Source organism: Poecilia reticulata, chromosome 7 (genome assembly GCF_904066995.2).
Source record: "Poecilia reticulata chromosome 7, P_reticulata-male-v2, whole genome shotgun sequence".
NCBI lineage: Eukaryota > Metazoa > Chordata > Actinopteri > Cyprinodontiformes > Poeciliidae > Poecilia > Poecilia reticulata.
In genome coordinates, this window is record NC_088836.1 from 27,520,860 (window position 1) to 27,536,525 (window position 15,666).

Genomic DNA, 15,666 nt, shown 5'->3' on the forward strand with positions numbered 1-15,666 from the left:
AAAACAGGATTTACTAAAATTGCAATTATATTATTGCATGACACAGAAAATCTACACATACATCTATACATGAGATTCCTGAGCACAGCTGCACATGTGGGAACATCATTATGTACAAACATATGGCTAGCACTGCTCCATCTAGGCACTCTGAGTAGGAGCCTCATGCCGTCATTGTAGGCCACAGAAAGTTTCTGCAGGCTACTTTTGTCGTATCTTCGCCACAGATGGGCCGTGTAAAGTGAAGTGCAAAAAGCTTTAAAAAGAGCTATCTTCACAGCGGATGAACACATACTAAACTTTCTGACCAAAGTATTAGCTTGTGCATACATCATACAATACTGCCTACGAATGTCACGATCATCAGACAGGTCATCAGTTATGTAATGTCCCAAATATTTAATTTCATTGCATCTGTTGAGGACAATGCCAGATAAAGAGAAGTCAGGGGTTATCAGATGCTTATCTGCCCTACTTCTAACAATCATAACATTGCTTTTCTTAGCATTATATTTGATGTCAAAGTCACAACCATATTGGGAACAGACCCTTAATAGTTGTTGAAGGCCAGCACTATATGGACTTAAGATTACCAAATCATCTGCATACATTATGTGATTGATTATGCGGTCACCAACTATACAGCCTGTTTTACAACAATTCAGGCGCGTTGATAGTTCATCCATGTAGATGTTAAAAAGGTAAGGGGACAGTAAGCTTCCCTGCCTTACTCCATTACCAACTTTAAACGAATCAGATATTGTGTTGGCCCATTTTACAAACATTGATTGATGACCATACCAGTAAACCAGAATTCTAATTAGATATTTGGGTACACCTCTGCTTTCTAACTTGCCGAACAGTTTTTGGTGATTCACACGATCAAATGCTTTAGAGGCATCAATAAAACACATAAATACTGTAGTGTTGTGCAAATTATACACGTCTAAAATCTCCTGTAGTGCAAAAATACACATGTCTGTGCCATGTTTGGGTTTAAAACCGAATTGATTATCGGAGGTCAAGAGAAACTCTTCCAGCCTATTTAAAAGGACTCTTTCTAAAACTTTCGACAAACTACTAGCTAAAGCTATGGGTCGGTAATTCTCCAAAGAGCTAATCTTACCTGCTTTATCTTTAATAATTGGTACCAGAATGACAGATAACATTGAATTAGGTAACAGACCATGTACTAGACAGCCAGTGAAACACATAGAAAGTAATGCACAGAGTTTCTTACTTGCATTTTTCAAATGCTCAGAGGAAATGTTATCCATCCCACAGGCCTTGGTGTCTTTCAGTGTCACAATTGCATGATCTATTCTTTGCACGAAATGTTAAATAAATGTTAATGTTGTTTCCACAAATCATCTCCGATGTCCGCTGGACTTCAGGTTGCGCCGTGTCAGCTGTTTGGGATCCCCCTCGGTAATTTCCCCTCAGAAAGCACGGAGGCCTCAGAAAGCACGGAGGAGAATCCGCGCTTTCTGATTGGCTACTTGTCACATTCAACAGGCTGCGTTAAGCTCCACCGGGAAAACCCCTGATTTAGATCGGAGCGGCCACGACGATCTACCGTAACACACCACACACTGCAGGATGATCGGTTACGAAATCACCAGCGACAATCTCAGATCGGCCAACGATCTAAGATTTTCGTAAAGGGAAAACAGGGGCATAAAATCGTGTAGTGTGAACTATTGTATTAGATAGTCAGATGTGCCCATCTTCTTTATTTAAATCTAGTTACTGAAGATTACTGAAGAGCAATACAGTATACAGACTTCATAATCTGCACTCTTTTGGTTGAATGCAGTATTTATTTCCACTTTGGCTTTATGTTGTTTAGTGTTTATTCAAGTATGTTTTTTGTTAATGGAGACCGAGAATACATTTTATTTTTGTTTTTGGTGGTTTTGTTTGTTTAGTTTATCAGTTCCAGAATACATTTTATTTTTGTTTTTGGTGGTTTTGTTTGTTTAGTTCATCAGTTCCAGTGTTATGTGTTCTTTTGAAAATAAAGTGTATCTATGGCAGGAAATCGCATGCATTATTAGTCATTTCCATTAAATCAGTGTCAAAAGCTCTTGAAACAATATTATCGTTTATTGCAATAATTTTTAGACAATTAATCGTCCAGAAAAATGTGTTATCGTGACAGGCCTAGTTACTAGTTTAAAAACAAATACAGCATTCTAACAAATAGAAATAGTACAGTCATGGAACATCCCTGTTATTACTTGTACAGATTTTATAATTTCAAATAACATCCGTGTTCCATTTTTTAATTTATGTTAAATTGCCATTTTTATGCACAAATATACTTGGAGTTTATGGGAAGATTGATAGATTTAAACACCTGTAAATCCTATTAGAAAACATATTAAACACATAATAAGTTTGTCTAAGAGCTACTGGAAGGAAAAACTTATTATAACCCTTCTTTATCCACCCTGTTTGCCTCTGAAGGCGTTGTATTTATAGTACTCTTTTATTTAACAAAGTGTACTACTTGTAGGTCTGTCACCCCAAAGAGTGAACCCACAATCTAATGTGACAAAATATGAAAAAAAAAAAAATATGTACCATCACTTGTCCAGAAGGAGGCGGCAGTGAGCACAAACGCTCCTTTGCTCCCCCGGTCAGTTCCAGAAGAAAAAGAAGGAGAAACAGGAAATTACGGCGGCTCCTTTCCGACAAAACAAGATAAACAAACGACGTTATATTACATTATGTAATATTTAGAACTCTGCTTTAATTTTCTTCATCACTGTCCGTATAGAAATAGCTAGCAGCAACAGACAGGTGAAGTGGACAGCCAGAAGCAAAGGAGAAGAGCTAGCAGCATCTTCGCGTTGCTAAGCTAAGCTGCTCGTCATGTTTATTTTAGTGCGAATGAGCGCGACATGATCATGGCATGGAAGCATAGATGTATTTGAAGAAAGATACGTATTTAATTTAAAGGTAAGAGTTATTTTCAGTAAAAGTGTGGCGATTGTTAAAGAAAAGCAAACAAAATAATAATAATTTTTTGTGATTCGCTGTATTTTCTTTGGCTTTCTGTCAGAAAAACGTGACGAGTTCAAGACCGTTAATTTTAATGCAAACCTGCTTCATTTCCTGTTATCATTTATTATCCTCCACTGTTACATGTTTTGTCCTGGCAGCAGTTTTCCACGCCCATTAAATATTCATTTATTAAACTTTTTTTTCCTGCAGACTTTTGAAGGTTGCAGGAAACAGGTGAAACCTTCGCTTCTTAAAGAAAAAAATAAAAATAAAAACCAGCGCAGCGTCAGCATGGCGTGGGCTCTGAAGCTGCCCCTCACGGATGAAGTGATCGAGTCCGGACTGGTCCAGGACTTTGATGCCAGTCTCTCCGGGATAGGGCAGGAGCTTGGTGCTGGGGCGTACAGTATGAGGTACGTTGAGGATAAAAACCTCCATGCTGTTTTTTGGTGTTAATGTTTATCTAAATGCTGCAGTAAATATTGCATTTTATTATAGTAGAGCATCAACAAGAAGTTCACGTGTTTAACATTTTTTTATTCAAAGCAGTATATGTAAATTTGTCACACAGTGATGTGTCTTAAGTGTTTATTTCTGTTCATTTTATAATTTACAGATTATGATTTATGAAAACCCAAAATCTAGTTTGTTAGAAAATCATATAAAATCAGTTAAAAGTAATTTTTAATTAAGAAATTGTATATAATGGACTTACGCAATCATGGAGAAGACAACTGACTTGACAGTCCTTGCAGTTGGTGGAAAGTTGAGTGGAAGGAAGAAGTGTGGTAGAAAAGGGTAAGATTCAAAAGGCATGGTTTAAGAAATGCCACACACAGATGTATCTAACTTTTAACTTTTGAAATGGGCACAGAATGATCTTACTTGACTGAAGGAGAAAAATACTTTGCTTCTTCCAAAGTCCTTTTTTTCAGGAGTAAATAAATTTTGCATTTCATTTGAAAATGAAGGTTAAGAAACAACAGGAAGCAGAATAAAAGTTGTTTAAGGTGAAGTGTTTTTCAAAGTGTTAATGCTTCCCTTTGTTGACAAACGTTATGAAGATTTTGCTTTATTTAATTTTTTTACAGTATTTGCCCAAACTGCTAAAAGTACAAACACCTTCTTTAAAGACCACAGTATCGGTGCGCTTGATTAACCACCAAACTGGCCTTATCTGCAGAATGTGGCAATTTATTTTTTTATCAGATTAATTGATTATTCAACAGAATAATGGATTAAATAATCGGTTACTAAAATTATCATTAGCTGCATCCTTAATTTAGTTTGCTTTGCAGTTTTTATTCTGATTTTCCAAATTTCAATTACATAAAACATATCAGTGTGAATTCTAAGTTTTGCTGGATTGCATTAGGGCTCTACATTTCAGTATTATATCTGGCTAATTGAATGGACCCTAACTACCAGTAATAACAATAAAAATTTATTCACGGTAATTCCCCTTTAGGATCAGTAAAGTATGTTTTGGAAGTGACGTATATTTTAATTTATTAAGATCCCAAACCTGACAGAGAATATTGGTGAAGCTACGTAATGGGGGGGAAAAAAAGGAAAAACTGTGAATTAATCGTTATTGATGTTGACATCTCAAATTAATCAATAGTATGTTATTCAGATATCATGCAGCAACTATAATGTAGATATTATGTTATTATTAGAAACATTTTCTGGGTGCATGTTACTGGGAAAACATTTTATAATATTGGTGAATGAGGCAATATTGATATCATTTTGATAAATAAAGAATTAAAAAGTGTTTATATCTTTCAGCTTTAGACGATAGGAAACATGGACCCCAGTTAATTAGAAGGTTCCACTTAAAAAGTTGCTTCTGGCAAACTAAACATCATCATTAGTTTGTTTTGGGGATTTGTTGTTTTGATGAAACGCGTAGATAAAATCAATTAATCTAAAACTCAGTTTCAAGACTTTCTTGATAAATACTTAAATTTTCCTAACGTTTAGTCAGTTTAAGTTCAGTTCAGTACTTTGCTTGGTGGGTGACGAATCCACCTGTTCCCTTAAGTGCCTGATTGTGGCCAGGATTCCTGCGTTGAGAGGAGCGGGGACTCCTGACCTGGAAACGCTGGTATTTAGTGGTGCTGCTCCCGGTTTCAGTTAACGAGCTGCACAGCAGGAGAACAACACGACTCAGCCTAAAGCTGTCCTCCAGCAGCTCTGTCCTGTTTGAAATTCATTCTGTATCTATTACAAAATGATGACCTTTTAGATTTGTTTTATGGAAAGAATGAATGTGAGGTGAGAGTTTTGTTGTTAACACTTTTCTCATGGCTTTCCTCTGCAGCGACGTGCTCGCCCTCCCCATCTTCAAACAGGAGGAATCCAACTTACCTCCGGAAACTGAAAACAAGATCCTTCCCTTTCAGTATGTTCTGTGTGCACCTACCTCGCCAGCCATTAAACTGCATGACGAAACACTCACCTACCTCAACCAAGGTCAGTATCAGGAGCCCAGAGATGCTACAGCTAACGCAGCAAACTTTTTGCCCCAGGGTTCAAATTTTTGCTACTTTTAGTTTTACTGTATATCATTGAAGATCCAAATAATGAAAAAGGCTTTAGACTGTTGCTTTATTAAAAGAAAAACAGACAATTTGGGTCATGAATTGTTTTTATTTGTAGTCGGGTTGAACAAAATCATTTCAAGGGGCACAAATGGCCCCAGAACCACACGTTGGTTACCGCTGATCTAAGAGTATAAAGTCAAAGACAAACCAAAACTAATTAACTTGCATTTTTCCAAAGCGCATGTTGAGTTGGGAAGGGCAGAAAACATTTAGGAAAGTGTAAGATTTGAGTTTGTCTGAAACTCTTTAGTAATGTAGTTGTGAACATACAGAGACAATCACTGCTTTTCTTCCTCCAAGTCTCATTTTTACTAGAAATCGGTTTGCAAAAGCAGCAAAAGGTGCATCGCCTCTCATATGCATTGGTACTTCTTTAACAATTTCATGATCTGGCACTTCACAGCCACAAACGTCAATGGATTTCACAGGGACTTTATTTGATAAAACAGCACAAAATGGTGCATAATTTTGAAGTGATGCAAGATTTTTGTTTATAAATAACATTTTCTTTACAATTCCATTGTGCATTTAAAGACTCTGAATATTTGGAAACATTTGGATAAATTAGCACACCCCAAAAGCTAAGCATTTAAACTCCTGGCAAATAAACGAGGTGTAGTTGTCAATCTATAACCATGATTGCTTGATCAATACCTGTGATTTTGCAATTTCTTACATATATGATTACAATGAGGGAGAAATTGATATAATCTCCAAATATTTAGTAATTAATCCATTTTACTTCAGGCATCTCTGCTTGTCTTTGCAGGGCAATCCTATGAAATTCGAATGCTTGATAATCGGAAGATTGGGGAGCTTCCTGAAATCACTGGGAAAATGGTGAAGGTAGGACACAGGCACACCCAGTAGAAGGAAACAAACGCACCCAGTAGAACACTTTCGTTCTATCGGCTGAGAGGTTGCTAGGCGACGGTACTTTTCTGTTCCAAGCGCGAGCAGAAAATGATTCACAAATGAGCAGAGAGGTTTGGAAGCGGAGATTTGATCCGAGCAGAGAAAAGTTTGAGAAAGCAGAGTGAATATTTGAGAGAGCAGAAGTTTTGAGTATAAGTGTTGCAAGTTTTGAGAAGAAAGACATGAAGTCCTGCTTTCAGACTGAAAATGTGTGCTCTCGAATTACGGCAGCAAAATCCCCCCATACGTCCCCTGTCAGCAGTTTTCGGAAAGCGTTTTTCTTTCTTAACCACAGAGCATCATCCGCGTTGTTTTCCACGACCGACGGCTCCAGTACACAGAACACCAGCAGCTGGAGGGCTGGCGCTGGAACAGACCCGGAGATCGGATTCTGGACTTGGGTACGGACCAGGGAACCAGCAGCTGCTACTGGTTGAGAAACTTAACGTTGTCTTAGACTTCTTACAAGAAGAACTGAGCCTTCCTTGTTTTGAATCCTTGCAGATATTCCCATGTCAGTGGGAATAATCGACCCGAGGGCAAACCCCACTCAGCTAAATACTGTGGAGTTTCTGTGGGACCCCTCAAAGAGAACATCCGTCTTCATCCAGGTGGCCCTTTACTATACTTTGAGTTATTTCTGTTCATTAAACATTCAACCTAATCAATGCAGAAATCCTCTGCATTATGTAGACAGGATAATCAGCATTCAAGAATTAAACATGCAGGGTGCCGGAGGACCGACTTTGGGCTAAAGTTTTTTTACATTGGAGGAAAATTAACAAAACAGGAGATTTTAGCTAAAAACAAGACATTTTTCCCATTTTATTAATTAAATAATCTGCCAGTGAAACTGGTACTTTTAAAAAAAAAAGAGTTTTAAGGAATTAAGCATTCTTCTACATCTCGTTGAGAAGTTTCTTGTAAGTTTGTCTTATTTTATGTACACTAAGATATTTAAACTTAAAACTAGGCCAAAAATAACTTGGTAAGATTTTTGGTTTTTGCAGTGTGAGATTTATTTATGTAAATATTTTCTATAGCTCAATTATTTAAGATACTTTTAAGTTCCCGATGGCGTCGGTCAGGGGTGTCCAAACTTGGGCCACTTTGTTTCAGAATGTTGCTTTATTTAGCCAAGTTTAAGAAAGAATAAAAGCTTATTTGGGTGCAGCAAAGTTGGCTTTTCAATAAAAGTCTCTTGGTTTCACCTTTTGTTTTTTATAAAAACACAAATACTTTGTGATGTACTTTACATTTTCCTGTGTAATAAAATTCATATTGGCAACAATTTTGACCGTGATCACAAATTAAAAGTCGACGTGTCAAATTTGTACCATTTTTGCCACAAATGGCACTTTAAAGAAAATATCGTCACTAACCATAAATTTGAGGCCCTTAGTGATAGTTTTGTATTTTTATTTTTCAGGTTCACTGCATAAGCACAGAGTTCACCATGCGCAAACACGGAGGAGAGAAAGGCGTCCCTTTCCGCATCCAGATCGACACGTTTAAGGAGAACGAGAGTGAAGAGTACACAGAGCATCTGCACTCGGCTTCCTGCCAGGTCAAAGTCTTCAAGGTCAGAGAGAAGGAGCAAAAAAATAAAAAATTAAACGAGAAAGAGAGACTCACTCAACTGCAGCACATTAGTTTTAATGAAATATTGCACCTTCCTGACTCATTTCAGCCCAAAGGTGCAGACAGAAAACAAAAGACAGACAGAGAGAAGATGGAAAAGCGAGCGCCACAGGAGAAGGAAAAATATCAGCCGTCTTATGAAACTACCATTCTGACTGAGGTGAGCATGTCGGGTTAAAGGCCTGAATGGAGAAATCCCTGATTTATAATGATGGGTAAAGAGTCGGGTGAGCATTACTGATTGGTGTTTAATCTGCAGATATACTCCAACTATTAATGTTTACACCAACATGAACAAATTATCAGAAGCAAAAGAGCAAAACAATATCAGAAAATATTCAGCTATAGTGTCAGTAAAACACATAGAGCTATTTGATGAATCGATTTTTAGTGATTTAATCAAATAGTTTGATATGTCTGTGATTTTGTTGTACAAGCATGTTTTAAATCTTCTATTTATTTGGTCTTTTAATTCAGAACAACTCTATGATGGAATATTTGGGCCACAATAAGATTTTGTTTTATATTTATAAGAATAAAACGTTAGTATTACCAGAATAAAGCTGTAATATTAGGAGAGTAAAGTAGTAATTTTATGAGAACTTCAAAAGAAAAATTTGAAATATTAAGCAAATTGTGGAACTATAAGTTGGTATAAGTTTTACAGACAATAATTAATAGAAATACTTAATCTTTTATCTCATCAGCATCAAATTATTATAAGTAGCAGGACTTTGAAATGGTCATGCTGTTCCTTTTTTGAAGAAACATCTACATGAACTGAGCTGCTCATGTAAATTTATAATCAAGTTGTTTCCTCACTAAAACAACTTTTCTTGAAATTTTAAGATGCTTTTTCTGGCAAAATTGTGTTTTTGACAAAAATTCTCTCAGTGTTGTCCTAATACTCTATTGTACAACTCACAGAAGGGATGATTGACATAAAAGCCACTTTTTAAAGACAATTTCTGTCGTTTCTAATGATAAAAATTGGAAATCTGGAATAGAAAAATCTATTTCCGCCTAGCTTTACATGGACTCATCCTGGATAATGTTTTTAAATATTGTTATTTAATAACGAAGCATTATCTCTTCACCGTTCAGTGACTTTACAACTAATTACCGTATTTTTCGGACTGTAAGCTGCTACTTTTTTCCCCCCATGCTTTGAATTATTCAGCTTGTATCCCAGTGCGGCTTTTTTGTGGACTTTTCTTCAACCACCAGGGGGCGCTTTAGCAGGAAGTGAATCATTGGAAGTCAAAATTGTAAATCAAAGAAGAAAGTGTTGATTTTCGTTTGGAACAAGCACATGCTAGCAGCAGGCACGACGGAGAAATGTTTTCAAACCCTCCTCATCATGGAAACCACAGGAAGAAGTTCATTCGCTTTTAAGTTGAAGGTGATCGATCTCAAAGTACGGGAGGGAAATGGAGCTGCTGCACATAAACTCGCATGATTTGGTGTTGGAGATGCAGGTCTGCGTCCTTAATAGCAGATTTGTGAAAAACCGAGAGCGGCGGAGATACCAGCAGCTTGTATATGTACGTTTCCAGTTTTTTTTTTTAATTTAACTTTGTGGGTGCGGCTTACAATGAGGTGCACTTTATAGTCCGGAATATACGGCACTTCACTGGATTTCAAAAGAAATTTAAATGTAGAGTTTTATACTGATAGGAAGTAAAACAGACGCTCATAACTTTCTGGTTGTCAGATGTTCAGAGACTGAAGAGTTGCTCTGTTGCAGTGCTCTCCTTGGCCGGAGGTCACGTACGTCAACAACTCTCCGTCTCCCGGCTTCAACAGCACACACAACAGCTTTCCTGTTGCCGAAGGGTAGGCGCGTCTCACCGTACCTGCTGAAGAACGATGCGTTCATTAAAAACGGAGATTTCATTTTTCTGATTCTTGTTGTTTCCAGTAACGGATCGCCGAGCCACCAGCCTGAGCCTGTTGTTCAGGTTGCAGATGTAAGTTGATGTTAGTTTTGTTTATTAGATTAGAGAGCAGGTCTTAAAAGCACAAATGAAAAGCTGAGATCGGCATGTTCAACACACTGTCGATGTTTAAAAATGAGCATCGTTACTTTGAAAGAATAAACTTTAAAGTTTACTTCTTCATAGCACCTCCATCCTAATTTTAAAATAGCAAAATATAAACAGACATCCTTCCTAAATGTTTTCCCACAAACGAAACATGAAATGTGAAATCAACTTAAAACAATATTGTAGGGCTGTTGTAAACGATTATTTTAGTAATCGAGTAATCTATAGATTTTTCTTACGATTAATCGAGTAATGGATAAAAACAATTATGAAATAAAATATTGGTAAATCTTACATAACACCAGTGTTACTATCGGATATCAACATCAGTCTATTTTTTCCACATTTGTGCTTCACTACCAGTTACTTTTTTGTAGACCGGGGGAGCAATACGGGATATTTACGGCTCCTCCGTTCAGAAACTCATCTACCCGCCATGTTCTGCCTCCCGTTTGTTCAGACCGGGATGATATAAGTTTATTGTGCGGTTCGTCCGTAAAGCTGCTCTTACCCTGTAAGCATCAACCCTCAGCCGCCCGCCGTGTTCAGTCTCTCCGCTCACCTGTATAAATCCTCCTCAGCTTCTTCCCGCCGTTCAACCAGCAGCTCCGGAGCAGAAAGGCTGCCGAACTCCCGGCATCGCGCCGGTCATTTTAAGGATGTTTATTGGTCCCACAAAAACAATGAAAACCCGGAATTATCACCAATCAGTAAAATCCCCGCGGGCCGAACTTGCAGATTGGACGTTATGCCGCTAACACGTAGCTTCCGTCAACAACTCAGAGGCCGAAGTCAGAGCTCCGCGCAACGCAAATAATGTTCCGGCTGAAACACGGTGCGCTAAATGATAAAACATAAATTAATGAAGCTTCGAGGCAGGTCAATTTTCCTCGAGGTACTCGAATCACTCGAGGAATCGTTTCAGCCCTACAATATTGGCTAATTTAAATCCTTAAATTCCTGCACAAGTAGCATTAATATTTCATAACTATACCTTACGCACTGAAATCCTCATATTCTTTAATAAATATAGTATTACTAGTAGTAATTGGTGATTTAAAAGCCAAGGTTGCCTCCTTAGTAGTAGTTTACAGTTGTTTTTTCTGTTTTAGAACTTGTTGCCCACGGCAACGCCACAAGACGCACAGCAGTGGCTCCATAGAAACCGCTTCTCACCTTTCTGTCGACTCTTCACCAACTTCTCAGGTACCATCAGATTTTAGAAAATAGTCTTTCAGTCTGTTATTGTTATCTGTAGATTTTCTTGTTTGTTATGAGTTAGTTTCTCTATGTTATATAATTAATTTGTTGGCTCTCTAGCCCAGTATATTGAACAGGCACACTAATATAATAACATGATGATTTTTAATTACAAATTATTGATGATTATTGAGTCGGTAAGTGATATATTTCGTTAAAGTGAGTGAAGTGATCACTTCTTCCTACTCTTTTTCAAACAGAAAAGTAGTGGTAAACTAATTATTTTGTCCTTGGCTACTTTGCACATGTTTTTTCTGTCCCTTTTCTCTTTTTAAACCCGTTTGAAATAAATAAATCAAATCAAATTGAAGCTCTTGTTTGAAATTGGCTTGTTGTGGGGATAAAAGCTAAGAAAGGGATGCAGCATTCTATGACCTCTGATTTCTTTGCTCGCTTTGTTCCTTTTCGCTTTTCTTTGGCTGGACGGGACGTTATCAGACCTTTAACAGATTTGTGTTTTTTGCATGTAAACTTGTTGGGTTTTCTCCCCAGGAGCCGACCTGCTGAAGCTAACCAGAGAGGACGTTATCCAGATTTGTGGCCCAGCAGACGGGATAAGACTCTACAACGCACTAAAGGGACGGTGAGTCTCTTTAAAAGTTCTTCTCTTCATTTTATTTAACTATTTTTCACTTAGTGCCATCCAAAACTAACTTCCACAGTTAACCAAAATGTATTTGTTTAAAAAAATACTGTTGCTTTCTTGTGCTTGCAGGGTGGTCCGCCCGCGGTTGACCATCTACGTCTGCCAGGAGTCGCAGCAGCCGCGGGAGCACCAAGCGAAACATGAAAATGGAGACGCTGCTGCCAGCACTTTCTTTGGTGAGTACATGCTGAAACGTAAAATATTAATTAATTACAACTAATAAATCTGTCAGCTTGAGGAATTATCTGTTGTTATATCAGGGTTTTTTTTTAAAGTTAAGAAAAACGGAAAGAAAAACAATAAATTTTTTAATGCATTTTGACATTTTTTTGTTTGTTTTAGTAAAATCTAGGCTTCCTTCAGCCACGTTGACACAGTTTGTTGCCTCTCAACCAATGATCTCTGGAAAATGTGTCATTTTATGGACTGCAGTGACAACATAACAGTTTATTTTCTGTAATTTTTAACCTTTCCAAACAAGACAAAACGCGTAATTCTGAAAAAACTAGTATAGAAATAGCAATGAGAGGACACATCAGGAAGGATGGAGAAACCTTTTTCTGTCTGTTTTGTTGAGCGAAAGTTTATTTATTTGATCTGTAAATGAATCTATGTTTAATCCCAATGTTTTAATGAAGTAAAATGTTTCTGTACGTATTTTTTTTTTTATAAATTGAGCGTTCAAATCCTATTTCTCTGTTTCTGATTGTTTTTACCTGCAGTATATCACGCCATTTACCTGGAGGAACTCACCGCCACCGAACTCACAGAGAAACTGGCTCAGCTCTTCAACATCTCACCCAGACAGATAAATCAGATCTTTAAACAGGGACCCACTGGTATCCATGTGCTGGTCAGCGATGAGGTAAAAAATATCACATAACACAAAATAACACATATTAATCACATTTTCTCCTGCAATAAATAAATTTCCTGTGCTTCTAATAGATGATTCAGAACTTCCAGGATGAAGTTTGTTTTGTTTTGGACACAATGAAAGGTAATTGATTTCTACATTTTGATCGTTTATTGCTTAGATTTGTTTTGCAGACGTGAATTTTTCCCAATTTTTCTGACAAACTGCTGCTTGTTTTTATGTGACAGACCAACGCAAAAAGGCCCAAGAGAGGATTTTATTTATGTTTATGTTGTATATATTTTCCTACATTGTTTGCACAGCTGGATTTGTGACAAACTATATTCTATTATATTTAGCATTTTCTTTGACGCACTAAATGAGTTGTGATTTTGTATATATTTATATATGGACATATTTTTTTAATTCTAATGTTGTTAAAAGAACACTGTTTTGAATTTACATATTTTTTTTGGCCAAATCAAGGAACAAAAAAAAAAGAGAAAAAAAAACAGAAAATGTGGAATATCGTTAATGATATTATTGAGGTTTTTAAAAATATATATTGTGAAATCATAATTTATTTATTTTTGGTAATATCGCCCACTGCAACTACAAATGCATTCAACACTTTTGAGATTTTTGTTATATTTTGAAAGTTGTGATCTCTCGTTTTGTTTTGTGTGTGTTTTTGGTTTGTCACATAAAATATTCCCTGCAAAAAAAAAATCATATTTAGTTGTTTAAATGGAGAAATTCAAGCTAATCTCGGCTGGTTCTTCTCTTTGCAGACAACACGAGCGATGGCTACCACATCATCTTAAAGTGAATCCCAGCCGAAGAATGGTGCGACCTTGTTTTATTATTTAGACCTGCTGCCGTCTGCCACACCAGACATTCACACACTTTGCTGTTTTCGGATCAGACGAGGTTCTCCTGACTAATCCGCTGTGGCAGCTGGGAGGTCGGTGCAACCGAAGCACCTTTCGCCCTCTTCCCCCTCGCCGTACCTCAACGTCCTTCCTTTCAGGAAGTGAAGTAGTCGTCTCACATTTACCGTTTCATTCTGTGTCCTTCATGGTTCAGGAAAATGTTTGCGTTGAGGTTTGTAAACGGTTGTTTTGCTGTCTGGTGCTCAGTTGCCTTACACTTTTAGGAAACACAACGTTGCTACAACAATCCCTCCTAAAACTGCAACCAGGTCGTCGAGGGAAGCTGCTGGGACTTGGCAGTCCTGATTAAAAAATAATAATAATAATAAAAAATAATAATGCTAAACGGATGCAGCTTGAACTTCACAGGTTGTGTCCCTGGAGCATCTTGAAAGTTGACAGATTCTGTTTATTATCAGTGGTCGCCATGGCAACACTAACCAAGTGTCTTCACAAGCTTTTCATACCAGTCAGCTAATTTACCCCAACATAATTTTCGAGTAGTTATTTGTTGTTCTAAGGTGCTTTTTCATAATGAATTATGCTTCCCAGTATTTTTAAAAATAATCTTCATCATATTTGCATCTTTTTATTGTTTTATTTTTCCTTATTTTAGACATTGACAACTCCAAGTGCTTTTAAACGTAATTGCTTCATGTAGCCATGGGAAAACTCAACCCTTCGTACATTCAGGTTTTGACTTGATATTTTTTAGATGTCAGTTTTTGCTCCGTCTCGTCAGCGTTATTAAAAATGATTACTAATGTACTGACAACTGTCTTGTTTCGTGATTTTGGGAAAACATCCAAGTACAGACTCTTACCAAGTATTTGTGGTGTAGTTTGAAATGCAAATACACTTGAAATAAGATAAATCTGACCGAGGAGCTTATTTTAAATCAATAATTTCTTATGATAAACTACTAGTTTCACTGGCAGGTTAATTATAGACCAATAATGCATGGTAAAATTTTGTGTTTTTGCAGTGCAGTCTCTTTAGTGAGATTCTTTTTCCAATTTGATGCGCAAAAGGAGACATTCAGAACTCTTAAAGTAGCTTGAACAACGCTTAAATATTTAGTTAGCAAACTATTACATTTACTCAGTAAACAAATATTTAGTTTGAGGTAAATTACCTTACACAATAACTTTTAAACGAAATATTTAGTAAGCATACTAAATGTTTAGTTTGCTAATTAGCAATGATAATTGTGACATGATCAACAACTCGTGTGAATAGAAGTTGGCAATACCAACTTTTTATTTTGGTAGTCCACTTATCGGTAAGTAAATTTTCATATTAATATTCAGCTTAAAACTATTTAGCTCGAAGTTTAATATTTAGATAGCGAGCTAAATATTTAACTCACAAGCTAATTATTTAGCTCCAAACTATTATATTTAGTACGTAAACTTTTTATGTAGTTTAAAGCTAGTTAGCTTCAAGCTACACATCCGTTTCATTTTAATATATAGCTTCAAGATTAAATAGCTAATCTAGTTGGATTAAATCTATTTGCATTTAGCTTTAATCTAAATATTGAGAAGGCATGCTAAATGTTTTGTTTGCTAACTACATATTTAGCAATGACAAAAATGTAGCACGAGTCGGGACTTTATGTGGAGTTTAGCAAGACAACATTTTTATTTTGGTTGCCTACTTATATGCAGTAAATTTACTTCAAACTAAACATTTTATGTGAAGCTAAATATTTAGTTAGCATACTAAATAACCAGACATTTAAATCGCTAAG

At 36.7% G+C, this 15,666-nt stretch overlaps 1 protein-coding gene across 2 annotated transcripts; it reads left to right on the forward strand.

Moving 5' to 3' along the window:
- The first annotated feature begins 2,638 nt into the window (after window positions 1-2,638).
- On the forward strand, window positions 2,639-14,681 carry tfcp2 (transcription factor CP2). Of its 2 annotated transcripts, XM_008414471.3 has the most exons (16): window positions 2,640-2,964; window positions 3,220-3,422; window positions 5,336-5,487; window positions 6,388-6,464; window positions 6,829-6,934; window positions 7,038-7,144; window positions 7,963-8,115; window positions 8,224-8,334; window positions 9,922-10,010; window positions 10,096-10,144; window positions 11,332-11,425; window positions 11,972-12,062; window positions 12,195-12,301; window positions 12,848-12,990; window positions 13,074-13,125; window positions 13,773-14,681. In XM_008414471.3, the coding sequence occupies exons 2-16, from the start codon at window positions 3,301-3,303 to the stop codon at window positions 13,808-13,810; spliced, it is 1,491 nt and encodes a 496-aa protein (XP_008412693.1). In that variant the 5' UTR covers window positions 2,640-2,964; window positions 3,220-3,300; the 3' UTR covers window positions 13,811-14,681. The 2 variants fall into 2 exon arrangements, with proteins under 2 accessions (XP_081465356.1, XP_008412693.1); XM_081609230.1 differs by lacking the exons at window positions 9,922-10,010; window positions 10,096-10,144 and having other exon boundaries at window positions 2,639-2,964.
- The last annotated feature ends 985 nt before the right edge of the window (window positions 14,682-15,666 follow it).

Excerpts from the sequence above, each read along its gene's own strand:
- tfcp2 (XM_008414471.3), top strand. The coding sequence starts at position 3,301 with ATGGCGTGGGCTCTGAAGCTGCCCCTCACGGATGAAGTGATCGAGTCC. Across the intron at positions 3,423-5,335 it reads GCTGGGGCGTACAGTATGAG|CGACGTGCTCGCCCTCCCCA; the intron begins GTACGTTGAGGA and ends TTTCCTCTGCAG. Across the intron at positions 12,991-13,073 it reads ATGTGCTGGTCAGCGATGAG|ATGATTCAGAACTTCCAGGA; the intron begins GTAAAAAATATC and ends TGCTTCTAATAG.